Genomic DNA, 20709 nt, shown 5'->3' on the forward strand with positions numbered 1-20709 from the left:
TCATGAAGATCTGAATTCAAATTTGGTCTCAGTTATATACTAGCTATGTGACCCTAGACAGGCCACTTAACCTTTGTTTTCTTATCTATAAGATGGCAATCATAACAGCACCTACTTCACACGGTTGTTGTGAAAATCAAATGAGATAATATTTATAAAAAGCACTTATTATGTATGTAGCACATAGTAGGTACTATATAAATGCTTCTTCCTTCCTTTCCTCCCTTCCTGAATAGCTCTATCCCTAAAATGTGGTGCCCAACCTGCAAACAGAAAGAAAAAGGAGAGAGCCTCCCATCTGCTAATCAAGTGCAAGAACTTTTTTAAGAAAAAACAACTCTTCCTTAGGATGAGATCTTCCTCTTTCTGGTGTATACAATTTCAAATCCTCTTGCATCAAGGAAAGCTTCTTTCACCCTGTCTTCCAGAATACAACCTTTTCCTGACCTTTTAGCCTCACTGATGGACAGTGACCTTGTTATTCCATCAGATGTTGATGACCTTAATGTCGCACTGATAGTCTTTCACCATTCTTCCCACTAACAGAATGAGTATGCCTTCCTGTACTTCTTATTTCTATGGTGGGATCATCAGCCAGCCTTCTCCCCACTCTGATCCCTGGTTTCCCTCTTCATTCTGTGAACACTACTTATGCAACTTGCCAGTGAAGTTTCCAATCCCTCAAATAGGGCTGAGTGGTTTTCTGGGTCCCAGCCACCCATGGTCAGTGTACTTACTCTTCCAAGTTATTTGTGTATACATCTAAGATGAAATCCAGCACCAGTTCCTTAAGGGATTCATTGTTTAAACTTCTTTGTCCAAAGACATTTATTATCCCTATGTTTCCTTTCCTATCAGAAACTCTAATCAACACCATGGTAACTTAGTTGTTTTTTTTAAATTTCAATAACCTTTGGTTTAGAACCTTGTCAAAGGTTTTTGGAGGTCTGAATAAGTGATCATTCTCTTCCACCACCACCCACCTTCTCTGATTCTCCCTTTTTTATTTATTTGCTTCTCAAAGAACAGAGGTTATAGAGGCATGATTTTCATTTATAGAAACTATGTTGCCCAAACTCTAAAAAAAAAAAAAACTATAACTATGACTAACAAGGTTCCTAAACAAATTTTGTAAGCTAGCTCTGCCCTTTCTACCCACTTTTAGAGCTAAATTCCTAATGGCTAATACTGGCAGTGTAAACCATACACAGAGGCTCTTTTCTTTTTGCCTGTGGCTAAGTGAAGGAGAAAGTGATCTGGAAAGAGAGTACAGACATAAGGAAATATGAATTGGACCAATAGTGATGCTATATAACTAGACCTAAAATGTTGCAATTTTATAGAATTTTTTAACTGGTCTGTGATTTCAATACCCACAACTTTCAATCTGAGGGAGATAGTACTATGACAAATTCAGTAATGCCATGGAAATTTCCTACACGTACCGAAAAGAATTGGATGATACATACGAATCAATGTTTTCCTCTAGAGTTTAAATGTAGTTTTTTTTTTCCTTTTTTTCCCTCTTCATCTTCAAAAAGAGTAAACAAGCATGGTTTTTGTCCTCATTTGTCCTTTGGGGAGTCATCTTAAAAAAGTTCTGTAGTGCTTGAAGGGTTAGAAGGAGCTGGAAGGCTTCCTTTGTGGTTTCTGTGACAAAGACCTGAACCCAGGAGCCTTGAAGGGAGGGGAATTTGGGCCTACAGCTCACTCCAACTGTTGGAAAGCATTTAGTGTTTTCAAATTTTTTGATAACTAGACCAGCTCCATATTTGATAAGGAAAAACAAAAATCTAATGTAAGAAGGAAAGAATGTATTATCTGTGTGTCCAATGAGGCTGTGGGTCTCATGAGCAGAGAAGAGAACTGGCAGCTGGGAGGCCTTGTCTTTCCCATGGTCATTTAACTGGAGAACAAAATTCCAAGAGGAGACTAGTAACCCAGAGCCTTGCCTCTTTCTCCCAGAAATTGTCAAGCTCTTAAGTTACATCTTATTTATCCTTTTCATACCAATTGGTAGAAAAAGAGGAAAGGATTATGTTGAGAACGTCTGTTATATCTGAGGTTAAACAGTTTGTCCATAGACACTTGGCTAATCAGCAGGCTCATATCTAGTAATGTTTTCTTATGAAATGGGATTCTATTTCACCCTTCCTTCAGGAAATGCTTCTCTGTACAAGTGGTGATTGTAACATATGGAAGGAGTTACTGCCTTAAGAAGTAGCAAAAAGGATGACTTGGTTAGTTGCTACTTCCAGCTTAATGTTGATCGGTGAGAGAGTTAAGTCAGAATAGCTGGCAGCAGAATCTAGTGAGTGTGTGACCTTGAGAACTCATGGTGGAGGAACAACCCTAGATAGTTGCCACCACGGTCCTTTCCGGCTCTACAGTATATAGCTTATCATCCCCAAAGACCCATCTTCCTAGACAGGCAGTGGATTCCCTTCCCAGAGTACCTAAGTACAGTAGGCCCTTTTCAGCCCAATGGGGGTCCTACTTCCTGGCCTACTGGATCCACACACGATATTCACCCACTCAGTAATTCCAAGACCACACAAAGTGAACGGTACCTCTCCTGTTCCCATGTCACCAAGCTGCATTAGCCTCTGAGATGGAGCTCTCCCCTCGGGGTGTCCTTGAAAGGTCTATGCCTGAGTTCCTCACTGAGGAAATCTAAATATCAATTCCGCCAATCTAAGACTAGGATACCTTTGTTAGAAGGACTTGTTCAGCCATGTCTTGCAGTGTAAGTTTCATGGTATGAGGGGATTTGAAAGTCTTTTCCAAGAAAGTTTCTAGAGGCCAGATAGATGGCACTTTCAAAACCATTCTTAATAAACTCTAGTCAACAAATTTTGAGTTTTCAAATTAAAAATTTAAAGGACTAATTAATTAATAAGATCTGAAATTCTGAGCTTAAGGAGTATGTTACAAAAGCATAGATTTAGACTTGGGTGATATTCTTGAAATCATCTAATCCAACTCTCTTGTCTTCAAAGGGAGGAAATTGAAGTTTGAGAAGGCTGTGACTCACCTGAGGTAGTGACAGAAAATAGATAGTGGAGCTGGAATTTGAACCCAGGTCCTCTAAGGGCCATTTAAGGTCAGTAGTCTCTGCCCTATGACCTACTGTCTAAAGGGCCACACTTGAGGACCTAGAGGATCACATGTGGCCTTGAGGCCACAGGTTCCCCACCCCTGATCTAGATTTTACTAGACCATAAGCACTCAGACAAACAAAGGAGTGTAATACCTGAAGAATATGTAAGGGTTAAGTCAGGGATTCCCACCAGAAGTAAATGTAGGAACTCTCTGTGACCTAAGAACAGAGGCAAGATAACTGAGTGAGAAAATGTGGCAGAGCTACAAATGAAAAGCAAATTGTTAGGCAGACACAGCCCCTAGAAAGATCAGCACTTTTAGCCCCTTTAAAACTTAATATCGAACAGTCCTAGTTACCCTTGTAGGGTCATCGATAATAATTTTAGATCTGAGCATCCAAGCCCAATCCCTCCATTTTATAGGAAACATTTTAGAGAAGGGTTAAATGACTTTCCCAAGGTCTCATCTAACCCTCGTGATGAATATTTTTCATGGAATCCCACCTCTGGTTTTACATTTGAAGTTACTTTACAGCAAAATTTGCTAGGAAATTTCCATTCAATAAAGCAAAGGGCTTTATAATGTGATGTTTATGTGAATTAGAAATTAGAAGCCAATCTTTTCATTATGATCAATAGATTTTACCTGTGTAGGTGAATGCTTTCTCTCATCTGTGAGCAAGGGTTAATTAACTATGCAGGCCTCAAGAAGGGGGAAATTTCCAGTTTGTAAATTTTTTTTTATTTGACAAAGTATTATTTAGTTTTGCTACCAGAATTTCTAAATTCCTAGTATATGGGCTTTACTCAGAAATTTTCCCTTTTCAGACTGGAGGAACAAATTACATCCTTTTTGGAAGATCAAGATCCAGAGAGTAGACTACAGGTGGGGTCTGACATGCGTAAAATCCACTATTGCTTCCATCATTTAAAGGTAAGTATGAAAGGTCATTATTAGAAAACTCATTTTTGTTATATTCAAACTTCAGCTTGTCTGAACTCTATTCAGTGGACCTAGCTCAAAGATGGAACGGAAAAGGACTTCTTAAAATGCTTGAACTAGATTCAAAATGTCTAAAGTTCTGTCAGCTAAGCAGGGCTGCTCTCAAGAGCATATCAGGAGTTCTCTCAAAGGTTATATCTTTTTATCCAAAAAATGTCCCTCCACTTACTCAAATATCATTCTTGTGCTGGACATCTCCACTTTCCATAAAGTGTACTTCCTTGTGTCTTCCAGACTGTATCAGGAGAACTGGGTCTTATATTTCTCGTTGGTTTTGATCCTGCCACACCTGTAGCCCCCTGTTCTAGCTGGTTTTCCTTTATATAAGATATTATCCTTATGGGGAAGCAAACTGTTTAGCCTAAATTTCTTCTTTGTCTGTATGTTTTATAAGCAAATAGAACACACGATCTCTGATCTTAATGTTTAATGCATAAAAGTCATGTTATTCATGTTTGTTCCATTGAATTCATTGGCCCCTTCAAATCAATATACTGTTCCTGTGAAGGAAGAAAATTAACAAAGAAAGAAAAATGGGATAGAGAGAAGGCATGCTGAGTTTTTATTTTTTCATCTTACAGAAACTGTTGAATGAAAGAAAGATTCCTGAAAGAAGTGAATCCTCTCATGAAATCAAAGTCCAAGATGGAGAAGTGCCATTAAGGGAAGAAGAATTTAAAAAACTGAGAGATATCCTGAAGCAGCGAGACAATGAAATCAGTATCCTTTCTGAAGTCCCAGGAAGGCCTCACCTCCTTTGGAGGAACAGAGAGTAGGAGAGTGTCTGGGTCTTCAAAGACTCTCTGCTCACATGCTGCCCATGCCTGGAAGTTGGACCCTCCCTGCTTCTCTTTCACATGCCTCCCTTAGTTTGTGGCTAAAAACATTCTTCTAGCAAACAAAGTATGTGAAGAGTGGGAAAGTGTGATGCTATAGAAGAACAGTTTATTACCTTACGAAGAATAGAATTTCATGGGAGTGTTACTTTTAGGCTATTGCAGTGCTCCTGTGGAGACTCCTATATGGTCCTCCTTTAGCTGAACACAAAGCACGGGCTCTTTGCACCTCACTGTAATGCTTCAATTAAAGTTGACATTGGTATTTTTAGAAAAAAATTCAACCATCTCTCTGTTTTAGTGCCTAGCTATACCAGCCCACTGTAGAAAGGAAGGGCAGTTTTCTTTAGCTGGCTGACAGAATTACAGGCTGACCACAGTATTGCCATGGCCCTGAGTTTGTGGCTGGCACGTGGGTGAAACTCAAAAGACGGCTGAAAAATGACCAATGGTATGTAGCTTAGGAAGAGCAGAAATTCTTTCAGATGCAGCTTTTATTTAAAAAACAGATGAACTGCTTTGGGTTCCAGTTACAAATATTGGCAAGTGTAGGAATTTGAAGCTAGTAAGTATGAATCTTCAAGGCAGAAGTCTAATTTTCTCTGGTGGCACCACGTACCCAGGGTGCTAGAAATGGTAAGAAAGCCCTTGGACATTTGTGCTCTAAGAAAAGTAGCTACTTTTAAAAAGGCACTTTTGTGTTAATTGGAGTATGGAACACCTCCAATGCTATTCCTTAATTTAGCTTTTTTGCTTAATATAAAAGACACCTCATTGTCTTTACATTTACTGTGGAAAAATACCCCAAATCTTTAATTTCTCTGTTAATTATGCATAAACAAAGTTATGAGTCTCTCTTGCTCTGTGATCTTGTATGATATTTATGTTGAGAATCACCCAAATCCTTCTAACTTCAACTCTTTTGCCAAATATGTAAAAACAATCTATATAAAGAAACCCAAAGATTAAGAAGAAGTAAAGAACAAATCAAGTAGAAGTAAAGCCTACTATCTAATTAACTTCAGTTTCCATTTTTAGCCAAGAATTAGCAGAGTCCATATTTTAGACTGGTATGCATTTCAGCCATTTTGGATTCCAAGACCTGAGACAGCTGGTGCCTTTCTCAATTGAAAATCACCACTATATCTCTTCTTGTCTACAAGTACTATTGTCACTTCTCTATCTCTCTCTCTTTATCTCCGTCTCTATCTGTCTTTTTCCTTCTCTGTCTTTGTCTCTTTCTGTATCTCTCCCTCTTTCCCTGTCCTTTTCTGTCTGTCTGTCTCTCCTTTATTTCTCCTATTTATTACATGAGACTGCCCAAGGATGGTTCTGTTATGGAACACACAGTGGTTGGCAAATAGTAGATGCTTAATAAATGTTTATTTACTGACTGACTGACCCCATTCCTGGCCCCAGTCTGAGCTCTGCTTCTTCTCCTAGTATATATGATCTTAGCCTGCGATCTTCTCCAGCTTTCTAATCATTCATTTGTATTTGTTACTATTATTATATGTTGTAGGAGTGGAATAAGGCAGGGCAAAGACAGGCCACTGCAAGCCTGTGAAAAAACCATGGAGGATGGTACTTTCCTATTTTAGACTTTCATTTACCAAGTGCCATTGTGCATAGAGTATCCCCAGAGCAAATAGCCCTGCCCAATGGAGTTCACATTCTAAAACATAGTGACGTATATTTAAAGGCTAGATAGTGAGTAAGTAAACATAAGTTTCAGATAATTGATTATTAGGGTTTATTTCAATTAAATTAAGAATTATTTCAATATTTTTAATTGTATAGGTCACATTTAATGTATTGAAAGTTAATGTGTCCTCAAAGTTTCTTCATACTCAGACAGAATGAAATTGGGAAAGATATTATTTCCAATTAATTAATACAGGATGACTTCTTAGAAGAACTGCTTGAAGGTAAAGATTTTTACTGTCTTTAGGTTGGGGAGGACAAAAGGGGTGGGGGAGCAGATGGTGTTGTATGTATATAATGCTACTTTGGAAAACCATTGGAGGTGGAAATAAGAGGATCAAATGAAGGAGCCACTGAGTGGATTGGAAGGCAGTGTGACGTAATGGAAAGAAGACCTGGGTCTTATGCCTACTTATTATCTTGGTGGCATTATGCAAAACATTCAGCTACTCTGGGTTTCTTTTTCCTCAGTTGTAAAAGGAGCATGGGAGACTAAGCGACAATTCTGAGTTTAAATCTATGATCCTATGGAAGGATCCTGTGGGATCAGTTAGGAAACAGAAATCAAGGAAATGGGGATATTAGGAATAATGTGATAAAAGTCTCTGGAGCCAATGATAAGGACCTTGTACTTGAACTTTAGAGGAGACTCCAACTTTGAGTAATGATGTGCTTAGTGCATAGAGTAGTAAGAAAGTGAGGAAGAATATGGCTGGTGGTAGTGCTAAGAGGAGGCTAGAAAGAGATGTGGTCTTAGGAAGAGGTGAAAATGATCTGAGGGGTGAGATTGCTAGAGTTCAGAGGGAGTCCTTCACAGACAGCAGGGCTGGAGAAGACAGAGTGGGTTTCAAGATGAAGAGAAAAAATGACAAGATTTGGTTACTGAAATGTGTTGAGTATGGAACAGTAATGTACCAAAGATGACAGTGAGCCTTTTTATGTAGAAAGTGGGTGATTCGGTGCAATTTTTGTACCATGTGATAAAAACTGAACGGGTTTCTCTTTTTCTGGGTTTTTTTTTCAAATTGTATTGAGATAACCATTTAAAAATGTCTTCTAAGTATAGTGTTAGGCAGGACTAGATAATAAAACAATCTAATGCTTATATAGCCCCTTAAGAATTGCAAAATATTTTACACATCATTTAATTTGAACCTCACGACAACCTTGTGAAGTAGGTCCTGTTATTATCACATAAGGTAAGTGAGGCAGATAGAGGGTAAGTGACTTGTCCAAAGTCACAGAGCTAGTAAGTGACAGGTGAGATTTGAACTAAGGTCTTCCTGACTCTTAAGTTCAGCATCCTATCAACTGTATGACCAGATGTATACTTATAGATTTGTATTGGCACATGCATTTGGTAGGCATTTGTGTCTGCAGGGGTTCAACAAATTGTCACACACACACCTACACACACACACACACACACACATCCCTCCTTTCTGTTACAAATTCATAGTCCCTTTCCTCAGGCAATGTACTTAATAAATATTTGAGTATGTATAAGAAAGTATGGTGTAGAATCAAAATGTATTCATGTAACTTTTAAAAAAGAGCTTAGTCTGGTGTTAGTATGAACAATGGATTGAAAAAGGAGGAGGAGGCAGAAAAAGGCCTGTAAGAAGACTGTGGCAGTGGCTATCAAGTTGGGTGGTAATGAGGCACTAAATAAGGATAATGGCAATAGAGACAGAGAGCAGAGGGATGGATGTGAGATATGCCGTGGAGATGGAATGATAAAATCTGGTAATGAAGTGAGAGAGAAGCATCAAAGATGATCAAACAGACATGGCTATGTGAGGATGGGTGAATGGTGATGCCATGGACAGAACTAGTGAAGAGCTGGGTTAGCAGGTATAAAGGGAAAGGAACTGAACTCAATTTTGTTGAATCTGAGTCCCTGACAATTCAGTGTCTTGGTTGAGATGTCCTATAGGCAGTTGGGGAGGTGCATGTGAGGCTTGAAGACAGGTTGGGACTAGACTGTAGATTTATGAGCCATTTTCCTAGCAACAGTAGTGGAAATCTGTAGAAGCAAACAAGATTGCCAAGGAAGAAAGTAGGGAGGGAAAGAGAAGGGCCAAATACAGTATCCTGGGGAATTCCTACATTAAGAGGTCAGGAAGAGAATGAGAAGCCAGCGTATTAGTGAAAAGATGGTTAGAGAGGTAGAAAAAGAACCAAGAACATGGTGTGTATAAACTGAGAGAGGAGAGAGTATCTAGTAGCAGGTAGTTCCCCCCAGCATTAGAAGCTTCAGAGAGGACCACAGGGGTAAGAAATTAAAAAAAAAATAAACTTAGTGATTATGAAATCTTTGGTGACCTTAGAGAAACAGTTTCTATAGAGTGGTGTTGGCAGAAGCCCAATTATAAATGTGGAGTGAGGAAGTGAAGAAAACTTTAAAAAATAGAGAAACTATATAGAACAATAACTGGATGAGCTATAAGAGTGAAGAAAATGATTTTTTCTAGGATTAGGGAAATCTGAGCGTATTTGGAGGCAAATAGGAAGGACCTCATGGCAAGGGCAATATTAAAGCTGCATTAGAAAGGAAAGATGGAGCAATGACTTGGGGCCAGTAGGAGTGAATTATTAAATCAAGTGTGCTGGCATTGGGAATCTTCTTTTGGGGGAGTCTAGAGGGAAGGACAGAAAAGTTGATGATACTGGAATGCTTGAAGAATGGAGGTAGGGAGCAAAGGGCGTTCATTTCAGGTGACTGCAGTCTCAGTGAAAGTTGGGCCATTGATTCTAACTGTAAGGGTGGAGCACGGTGGGTGTCTGGTTAAGACTAAAAGGTTTGGGATAGTTACTATGGTAAATGAGACAAGGAGTTGAAAAGCACAAAGTAGGACATGTTGATTGTCCGTCAACAGGGTAGGCTCAGCAGGGATTTTCTACCATAAGATTCAAGAATTTCATCAGTCATGATCAGCAACTGTAGGACAGACCCAGAGAAATGAAATGATTAGGATTACCCAAGGTTGGGAACACTGGATTAGAATTCCCAGATTAGGAATGCTAGATCACTGGGGCAGGGATTCTATGGTCATATTTGTTTGTTCAAGTTTTTTTCCTTTTATTTTCTTTATCCTTTTCTACAAAGGGTACTCCCTTTGTAGAAATTTGCTCCATTAGTGGGCAGCTAGGAGGCACAGAGAGATCATGGGGCCTGGAGTTAGGAAGATCCAAGTTCAAATCCAGCCTCTGTGACTCTGGACAAGTCACGTAACCCTCTTTGGCTCAGTTTCCTTGTCTGTAAAATGAGCTGGAGAAGGAAATAACAAATTACTCCAGTATCTTTGCCAAGAAAACCCCAAATGGGGTCTCGAAAAGTCGGACATAACTGAAATGACTAAACAACAACAACAATGAAGGCTGGCAATTTATAGTCTTAAAACTACAATAACATGTATTCTTAGAGAGTGGCTGTGATACTGAGACCTTAAGTGACTTGCCTGTAACTATATGGCCATTGCGTCTAAAAAGGCAGAACTTGAACTAAAGTCTTCCTAACTACAGGCTTATTATACTGTTTCTTGCTATGTCTCAGGGCAGCAGTTAATGAGACATTCATATTATGAACTCTGGGGTCAAAACCAAAGATGAAGACAAGCAAAGCCAGAGTAGATGAGGCATGCCAAGAGGACAGAGATGAGGCATGGGACGATAAAAAAATGAGTAAGTTTAATGTTCATGAGAAAGTGGGGGAGGGAAGCTAGGAGTCTGTAGTCACTGAATAGAATTTGAAATGTCCTGATCTTTGAAACTGTGCCACTCCCAAATGTGATGGAGTCCTAGCCATGACTGTGACATTTCTGCTTGAAGTGTAAATAAAGAGGATGATTTCTAGAGTGGGGGTTAAGGACTTTTTGTGTGTTTATCTTGTCAGTGTGAATATTAAAGTAAGATGACAGGGATGGGATAAAGAGGAAGATTGTGCTGCAAATACTGATGTCATGATAGTAATTGGTAATATGACCTGGAAGTTAATAGAAGACTATAGCAGACATGGGGAGAAGTTAGTACGAATACTGACTGCATGGTCTTCAGAATGATAAAGGTGACTTAGGAATGATAATGAATAGTCTGGAAGCTGAAATAAAGAGCAAGAAACAGTCAGGCTCTGATTGGCTCAGAGTGAACATAAATGGCAGTTGTTTACATTTTGGACAGAAACCTTGAGGGTCTTCCCCTCCCAAACAGGTTTTTTTTGACTTGATAAAGAGGCCATTCTCTGTCTCATTTCTTACCTAGCCTTAATCACTGAATGGGTGTTGCCTCAGTCAAACTGAGACCTGGGAAAAACCTTAATGTAGAAATGCATTCATCTCCAGTTGTCTTTATCTGCCACTGGACCCAGATATCTCTGGAGGAGAGAGTGAGGCTGGTGACTTTGCACAACCCTGCCTCACTTAATCCAGTTCACTCACATGTCATGGCCTCACCCCCCTTGATGTCATGGTCCTCCTCAAGAATGAAGGACAAACAACAACAACCACCCTTGGGAGATGGAGCAAAAAAACAAATGGCTACTGGTTGTCTGGGTTACAAGCTATATGGAGAGATCATGGGAAAGTCAGGTTTCTATTAAAGTGAATAAGTAGAGGGAATGTTCTGTGAAAATGTTCAAGATATAGTTTATTAAAAACAGAATCAGCATTTCAAAAGACACTATAAAATGAACTAGATAACTGATGAACCATATCAGAGTGGGACCAAGGAGGAGGGATAAATAGGATAGGGGTAAGGCTTTAAAGAGACTGTTCCTCATGTCTAATGTGGTCATCTGGTCAGAGCAGATGACTGGAATTGGGAAGCCAATGCCACAGGATTCTTGTGACATGCACAACTTATGAACTGAAACAAGAAAGGATTTGCAGCACTAATCCATCCCAGAGTCTAAGGTAGATTTTAGAGTGCTACTATTTTGGTATAGATTTCTAAGAAATTTCTCCATCAGAGGTGCTGCTTCTTGTGATTCAGCAAACATTGTTTTGATGGGATATCTCTTAACATACTTGAAGAAGTAAAAAGAGAAACAACAGGGAGACTGCTGTGAGACTATCTATTAGAAGGCCAGAGAATAAGATCATCATTTATTTTGGGGTACAGTTTCTGTGGTGGACGGGCATGACAGAAACCAGAGTAGTGAGTTATAAGGAAAAATTGTTAGAAAATGTGATACACTGGCATATACAGAATGTTTCTAGAAGTTAGAGGAAAATACAGGTCACTAGCAGAAGAATAAAGACAGGTTTGTCATTACTTGTCCTTAGAAATAGTGCCGTTAAGGCTGCTTAGAGAACTGGCAGATTTGATTATGAAGACAGTGCTTGTGATCTCCGAAAGATCATTAATAATGAGTGAGGTAGGACAGGAAAAGGGCAAATAGAATGATTTTCAAAAAAGGGAAGAGAATAGAGTCTATAAACTATAGACTAGCAAGCTTGATTTTGTTTCTTAACAAAACTCTAGAAAGAAGGACGAACAATAAGAACAAACAACGACAACAAAAATATGTTATTGAAAGAATGAATTATTAAAGGAATGATTAATGTACATCTAGAAAAGGAAGCTGTAATCATAATGGTATGGAATGGCCTCACACAGAGCATATTATGGCAGATGAACTTCATTTCCTTTTTTTTAAAAAAAAAAGGTTGTTCATCTGGTAGATTCAGGTAACTTAGTATTATTATGTAAATCTTAGTATTATTATGTAAATCATTTTGGCCCCACAGGACCCCCTGAAAGGGTCTCAGGCACCCCCAGGGTCCACAGACCACACTTTGAGAAACCTTGCACTAGAGAATAGAACAGTTAGGTTAATGTTAACCCTAGAAGGTTTAAATTTGGATGTCGTGGAGCACACCATGGCAAGGATAATCGCAGTATAGAATTTTTAAAATAATAGAAAAGATAAGGGGGTGAGTGGGAAATGGATGATTCTGAACTGTAGAAAGAGTTTCTGTAACGTACTTGAGGAGTAAACTAGTTGTATAGGCACTTTCCAGCATTGTCAGTTTGACCGGGGCAGAAGCCTCACTGAGCTAGGCCAGAGAAGTCCTTTTTATATGAAATGGAGTTCTTTGTCTGAGAACCAGCTCAGTAATTGGATTTTGTGCAATGAGTATCACCCCAATGGTTTACCTTTAGGGTGTTATACAACATACAAGGACAAATAAGGAACTCCAAGCCACTGATTTCAGGCACAGTTCACCCCCGGTGTAGTATCTGAAATGAAGAGAGAACTTTTATTTACTGTTTTTGTTACAGCAGAATTCTGTGTGGGCTCCAGTTAACAAAATCTTTTGAAGTCCTGAGGCTTCATACGCACATATGTGTATATGTATCATTTATATATATATATATTCATATATATGTATGTGTGTATATATACATGTATACACTTATTTCTACATATATCTACCCATATCGAATCATAATATAATGTAATACAATATAGTTTCTTCTTAAATATGTCCCTGCTACCACCAAGAGTGAAGAATGAGGAGAATAACCTGAGTTTTCCATCACATGGTCCTTTTCCTACTTCCTAATCATTTTTCTCTCTCCACTGGCTCCTTACCTTTTTCCTGACCCTTCAATAGAGGCATGTCCCAAGGAGCTATATCAATGTTCTAGTGAAAAACCCTCCTTCACAATGTGCACTTTAAAAATTGTCTATATTAACAAGTTACATTCTTTTCACTTCTTTTTTGGAATCAAGAGAGTAGAGATTTTTTAAAAATGCATTTTCCAGCCATATTGACTGCATACTAAATGAATAAATGCATATTTCATGTTTTTATAAAAGCTGTTTAATTGGAGCCATTAATATCCAGTCTTTGGAGTTTATACAATTTAAAACTGACTACCACAATATGAAAAGCTTCGGTTGTGTTTACTGATATTAGGGCACATTAACACAATGTGAATAGCTTCTTATGAATGTTTATAAGCCTTTCTACATCTTCAATAATTTGTAGTTTCTCTCTAGTCACTTTGCCAATGTGATAAATGGCAAATATCAATAAATGGTAGCAGTGGAAACTGAATCATAAAATATAATGCAAACTCCTTAAGTCAAGTTTCAGATATTCTGGTAAATATGCTTAAAAAGGAAAAGAAGAAAGTCCAGGATATGTTCAACCTACAGAATACCAGTAGGGGAGGGACGAGGCAATCACTGAGCTCCTCCCCATCATGTGGAGGCCCAGATGACTCTTCAAAGGCATCAGTATCAAGCACCTCAAAACTGACCCAGGATGGCAGCTCCGTGGACTATAGGTCTGGTTTTCATCGCAGGAAAGCAGGTCAGTTAAATGAGTTTCGGATATTTCTAATGTAGATTATAAACTTCAAAATAACTTTCTTCAGTTCAAAATTTGAGGAACACATGTAATAGCGAGGTCTGTGTTGGTGTTTTTTTCTGATAACTCCCATGTATTTTACATTCAGTTCCATTTATCCAAGTTACAAATTGAACTGAGGAATCCAGTGAGTTAAGTTTGTTGGCAAAGCCTAAACTAGATTAGGCTATAGCGACAAGATCTAAAAAGGTCACTTGTCAAAGCCCTGCTGTGTGGTACAGTGGTTAAGTGTAGCAGGCAATGAGAAATCGATGGCCAGCCACCCTGACCTGATGACTCCCCAGGAGATTCAGTGATGAAAGAAGCTTAAACAGTGAAAAAAACCACAGAAGTCAGGTAAAACAAGACTAAATGTTAAGAGAAGTAATTAAGACAAAAAAAAGGAAAAGAAAAAAGAAAGAGCAAACACTGGAGGGTGAGAATGGAAGAGTCTTCTAAAACTGTCCTTTTGTCTTTATTTCATGACTCCTTGTCTAAGACTAACTTGCTCTCCAGTTATGAACCAGTACTAGCACTTACATGCCCTAAATGTCTGAACCACTGGCTGATGTAAAACGACAGACTTGACCAAGGAAAATGAGATGGTGGACACCTGAGATAGCATGATGCCCTGGAAAGACCACTGAATCAGAACTCAAGGGTCTTGGGTTTGAACACCTGATAGGTTATAATTATATCTACCTGTTTAGTGTTGGGCAAATCACTTAGCCTCTCATCTGTAAAATTAAAGAGTTGGACTGGATGACTTCTAAAGTTCCCTCCAGTTCTAAATCTGTGATCCTGTGATACCTTCCTCAGAGGTGTGTCTTCTAAGCTGTTTAAGAATCTAGTCGCTTCCCTGATTCCACATTACAAATCACTACCATGACTCCATCTCAGGTAGATATTGTCGGCCACATGGTTTATTCTTTTATTTATTTTTACCGTATTTGACATTTAAAGCCCTTCAAAACAGGCTCCAGACTTAGTTCCTTTTACTCTCCTTAATACATTCTGCTTTCCAGACAAACTCTCCTGCTTGCTATTATTCTATCTCCTGCCTCTGTGGATAAGCTGTCCTCCTGCCTAGAATGCCTTTTGGGCTCATTTCTTCTTGTTAGAATCCTTTGCTTCCTTTAAGGCTTAAGACATGTGCCATGTCCTTGAAGTCTTTCTTATGTAATACTCTTTCCATTCTCAAATTATCTTGTATTTACTTATATGTATTTCTATATGTTATCTCTCTTTACCCTTTCCCTTTTCCTTCCCCCTCCCCCCAATATAAATTCCTCCTTGGCAGGAACAGTATTTTATTAATTTAAAATTTTTGTCTTTGTATCCCCCACCACAGTGCTTTGCACATAGTTGGTGATTAATAAATGTTTATTGTGTGATTAAATAAGAATCAATGGGCCTTTCCAATCAGCATATTGGATGGGGCCAATTCACCACTGTTCTTTTTCTATGCGTCTTGCCCCAAGAAATACTTAATAAATAGTATACACAAAAGCTATTTTTCCTTTCTTCTTGTTTTATTTTACTTTTTCATTACAAATGTAAAAAAGTGGTTTGTTTGGTGATTTAATTGCCAAATAACTTAAAAGATTCTCATTTCTGATTACCCAGGTCATGAGGTCTTTATCAAAGAGACAAAAAATTGATAAAGACAGGAGTCATTTCATTTTAAGTGTAATCCACAGAATATTATCCTACCACACTTCATTGTGATTCATATTGGCATAGTGAAGGATGTTGATGAAGCCAAAAGCCACTGCTGCCATTTTGATTTTCCACACAGGAAGGAGAATTAGAGTGAACTACTCCTTCAGTCCACCATCTCTAAATTTTTCACCATCAAATCCCATTACTGTGAATTTTCTTATTATTCAGCATGTCAGGTTAATCAGGTTAATTTTGGTTAATTAAATTATCTTGGTTAACAGAAATTACCAATTTGCTATGAATAGAAGAAAGTAAAATACACTTAAAACTAAAACTATACTGAGGATAATTGTCTTTTTTGGTTATTCAGAAGGACTTTCAGGATTTTGTATAGCAGTAGCTCAAAATCATTATAAAGAAAAGTTTTCATTGCCCTGGAGGTGTGCATATATGCTACTTGATCTAGAGAAGCTATTCTGAACAAAATAAGGAATAGGAGCAATTAGAAAAGATAAATGTATAGTTTTGATTACATGAAACTTAAAATCTTCTGCACAAACAAAATTAATGCTCCTAGGACAGAAAGGGAAGTGGCATCAGATATCTAATAAGGGTTTGGTATCCAAGATATATAAACAACTCACAGACATATTTAAGACCAAAAATTCCAAAATAGATAAGTGGCCAAAGGATTGGGGCGGGGGAAGGGGACATTTTTCAAAAGAAGAATTGCAATCTATTAACAGCCCTCTGAAAAGATACTCAAAATTACTATGAATAAGACTGCAATTCAGAACAACCCTCAAGTTTCATCTCACACCCTGAAAAACAGCAAAGCTGAGAAAATAGATGTAGTCAACACAAGGGGTCAAAGAAAGATAGGCACATTAGTGCATTGTTAGCGGAGCAATTATTTCAGTAGAACCACTTTGGAAAGCAATTTGGAATTATTTCAAAAGGTGACTAAAATGTTACCCTTTGACTCAAAAATTGTCCTAGGCGTATGACCCTAATATCCAAGGAAGTTATTGATAAAAAAGTCTACATCTATACCAAAATATTTGTAGCAGTATTTTCTATTATAGCAAAGAACTGGGAACAAAGTTGATGCCCGTCAGTTGGGGAATGGTAAAACAAATTGTGGTACATGAATGTAATGGAATATTATTGTTCTATAAAAAATGATGTATGTGATGAATATAAAGAAGCATGGAAAGTGTTACATGCCGAATGAAGTAAGCAGAGACAAGAAAATAACGTATACTGTGACTAAAACAAAGATGTCAATTCTATTTATTTTTTAAAGTAGAAAGAAGCAATGTAGTGTACTGTACAGAGCACTGGAGTTGGAACCGGGAAAACCTGGATATAATCATACTTTAGATACTGGCTAGCTTCGTGACCCTGGACTTAACTCTCTGTGCTTAATTTTTGCCATCTATAAAGTAGTGATGATAATAATGTCTGTAGTACTTACCTTGAGTATTGCTATATGTATCAAATGAGATCATGTCTATACAACATTTTAAGAACCTTAAAGTACTAAAGAAGTGCTAGTTACTATTATTCGAGATCTCTAGTTAACAGAAGACCAAGTAACAGAGTTTTCACAGAATCAAAGAATCTTAGAGATGGGATTGACATTTCTCCAACCCATAGCTGTACAGTAATTTCCTCAATGATAACCTGACAAGGTCATCCAACCTATGCTTGAAAATGGTGATGGGAAGAGGACTCAGTACCGTATAACCCTAAAGCACTATATAAATGCTAACTATTATTGTTATTATCACCTCCATAGGTATCCTGTTTCCCTTTGGGGCAGCTCTAATATTGGAAAATTTTTCCTTCTATTGAGCTGAAATCTGTCACTATGAAACTTCTTCCCATCATTCCTAGTTGCTCTTTCTGGGGAACAAGTAAAACAGATCTAATCCTACTTCAAATGCCTAAGACATCTGTCACATCTTCTCTTCTCCATGCCAAACAACTCTAGTTCTTTTGTCCTATCCTTGCCTGGTGTGGTTTCAAGCTTTCTTGCCATCCATGATGCCCTGTTCTATATGTGCTCCAACTTGTTAATGTACCCTGAAAATGTGGCATTTAGAAGTGCACAATGTACTTCCGATGTGACCAAAGTTCAGCAGGATGAGCATCTTTCTTATTCCATACAATATGCTTTATTAACATAAACTAAAATCATATTAATCACTGTTGACTCATACTGGTGGTTCTACTGGAAAGATATGACTTATGTTGACCTTAGAGTCTGCTGAAACTCCTCAGGTCTTTTGTCACATGGACTGTTTCTAGCAACATCTTGTTGCATACAGTGTCTTGATTTTTAGAATGGAAGTATGACTTTTTTGGAAACCTCATTTAGTCTGACGGACAGCCTAGCTACTGCATTAGTATTAATGTAATTTTAAAAGAACTATGGGAAAATCAGTGTGCTGGATAAATCCTGTGGAGCATTTATAGAAAGACACGGACAAGAATCATACTTGACAAAATGATGGAAGAAGTCCCCACACCAATGAAATCATGGATCCCTCAAATATTGAAGCAGGACTTTACATTTATCCCTAGTGAATTTTATACTAAGAAGCCCATATGTCCAGCAACTAGTCATTAGGAACTTTTGTGGGTCCCAATTCTGCCTTCCAATTTGTCATCCCTCTCTAACTTGTGTCATCTGCAAACTTGATAATACTATAATTTTATCCAATCATTAATTTAAAGCATTTGATAGAATAGAGTTAAGGAAAGGTCCTTGGGTGCTTTGCTAGTGATCATTTTCACAGTTGATATTTATCCATTAATCATCACTTTTTTGCATATAGTCCAAGGGTTCTTAATCCGGTGTCTGTTAACTTTTTAACAAATATATTTTGCTAACTTTTATTGTTGTGGTTTAGTCATTTCTGTTGTGTCCAACTCTTCATGACCCCATTTGGAGTTTTCTTGGTAAGGATACTAGAATGATTTTCCATTCCATTTCCTTTTCCAGCTCATTTTACAAATGAGAAAACTGAAGTAAACAGGGTGAGGTGGTTTGTACAGGATCACACAGCTAGTCGGTGTCTGAGGCTGGATTTGGACTCAGGAATATGAGTCTTCCAGACCTAGCACTCTAGCCACTTTGCCACCTAGCTGCCCCATTTTGATAACTGTGTTTCAATATAATTGTAGTAAATATAAAATATGATATAAGGTAAAAATAAAATAGAATTAATAATAAATATAATGCAATCCTATATATTTTATGCATTTAAATATGTTATTCCAAGAAGAGCAAAACAGATTTCACCAGACTGCCATAAGGCTATGTGGTAGAAAACTGATCAGGGGCTCCTTATCTAGATATTTAGTTATTTCCTTATCTACCTAAATGTACTCTCATCTAGCCCAGCAGTTCTCAAACTTTTTGGTTTCAGGACCCCTTTATGCTCTTAAAATTATTGAGGGATCCCCAAATAACTTTTTATGTCAGATGGATATAATCCATCAATATTTACTATATTAAAAATTAAAACATCTTAGTATTATAATGAAAATAGTCTTGACCTCAAAGTTAAGTAAGTTTTCAAAAGTAAATCACTAGAAGTCCCTATTTCAGAAAAAAAAAACTGCTGGGAAAAGGAGAAATCAATTTGGCAGGAATTAAGTTTAGGCTAATATTTTGTGATATATTATCACAATAAGTTCAAAATGGATACATCATAAGGATATTAGAGGTCACACCATTAAAAAATTAGAGAAGAACAAGATCAGGTACCTTTCACAGATGTGTTGACAGTGCTGGTTCTTAACCAAATAAAGGATAGAGGCTATTATAAACTAAATCTAAATTAGGCTTAGTCCAACCACTCAGGTCTTAGGTTTTAAAAAGCATTAGGGACTCTAATCATTAGGATTTAAAAGATGGTACTTTAGGATACACTTAAAATCTAAAAAGAAAAAAAAAAGAATAAAAGTTATTCGTATCTACTTCAACGATCACCAGGTCAGGAGGGCACACTGAGGACATTAAGAGCCCATGGCAACCAACATGTTTGGCATTTAGCAAGCTATAAAAAGTTTTGTATTACTGCCACCAGTCAACCTCTGACGTTTCCCACAGGCAGTGAAAGCTTAGTAATATTCTTCTGACAGTCTTTCCTCCTTCAGGCCAAGATGGAAAAAGAGACATCAGCTAAGGACTGGTTAGATGCAAGAATGTCCAATGGTGCAAAAGGATGACTAAGGATGACCCTAATGACTGCTAAGCTCCTACGGTTGAGGCAATCACAAAATATAAACTAGATATTTTGATTCTGTGAAATCGAAGAACTTTTGCACCAACAAAATCAGTGCAAGTAGAAAGGAAAGCTGTCAGTTGGGTAAAAGATCTTTGCCTCAGAAACCTCTAATGAGGGTTTGCTATCCCAGATACATAAGGGAACTAACAAATAATAACAAATATATATAAAGCCTTGCTCCAAATCACTAATAATAAAAGAGACAGATCAAAACAACTCCGAGGTTTCATCTCAGACCCAGCAAATTGGCAAAAATGGCAAAAGATAAGAGGCAATGTTGAAAGGGCTATGAAAAAAGGGACAGTAATGCAATCTTGGTAGAGCTAAGATGGGTTGAAATGTTCTACAAAATAATGGGAAATTAAGTTAAAAAACAAACAAATGACTAAGATGCCTGTATCCTTTGATCTAAATATCCCAAAGCTAGTCATATATACCTAGACAGAAAGTCCTATACACCAACATATTTATAGTAAAACTTTTTGTAATAGCAAAGAACTAGAAACAAAATATAGATTCCAATTAGAAATAACTAACCCAAATGCAGTACATGAATGTAATAGAATAATACTGTATTATAAGAGGTCATATAGAAAAGACACATTCCGGATGAAGATTAAGAACCAAATATGTCAATACGTCAATAAAAAGAAAAGAAAAAAAGAAATCAAAAGTCCAGGTTTTTTTTTTAAAGAATTAGTTCCATAAGATTGGTAGCTGAATGGAAATTTATGGGTCATCTTT

The 20709-nt window shown here is 37.6% G+C and overlaps 1 protein-coding gene across 1 annotated transcript in view; it reads left to right on the forward strand.

Annotated features, from left to right (window-relative positions):
* KIF6 (kinesin family member 6) overlaps positions 1-20709 on the forward strand; it is a 493781-nt gene that overhangs the window by 202492 nt on the left and 270580 nt on the right. The window contains exons 11-13 of the mRNA XM_036767567.1: positions 3930-4035; positions 4686-4824; positions 13748-13966. Coding sequence (XP_036623462.1) covers positions 3930-4035; positions 4686-4824; positions 13748-13966 — 464 coding nt within the window. The remainder of the gene's footprint in view (positions 1-3929; positions 4036-4685; positions 4825-13747; positions 13967-20709) is intronic.

The sequence above is a fragment of the Trichosurus vulpecula genome, chromosome 7, assembly GCF_011100635.1.
Source record: "Trichosurus vulpecula isolate mTriVul1 chromosome 7, mTriVul1.pri, whole genome shotgun sequence".
Lineage (NCBI taxonomy): Eukaryota > Metazoa > Chordata > Mammalia > Diprotodontia > Phalangeridae > Trichosurus > Trichosurus vulpecula.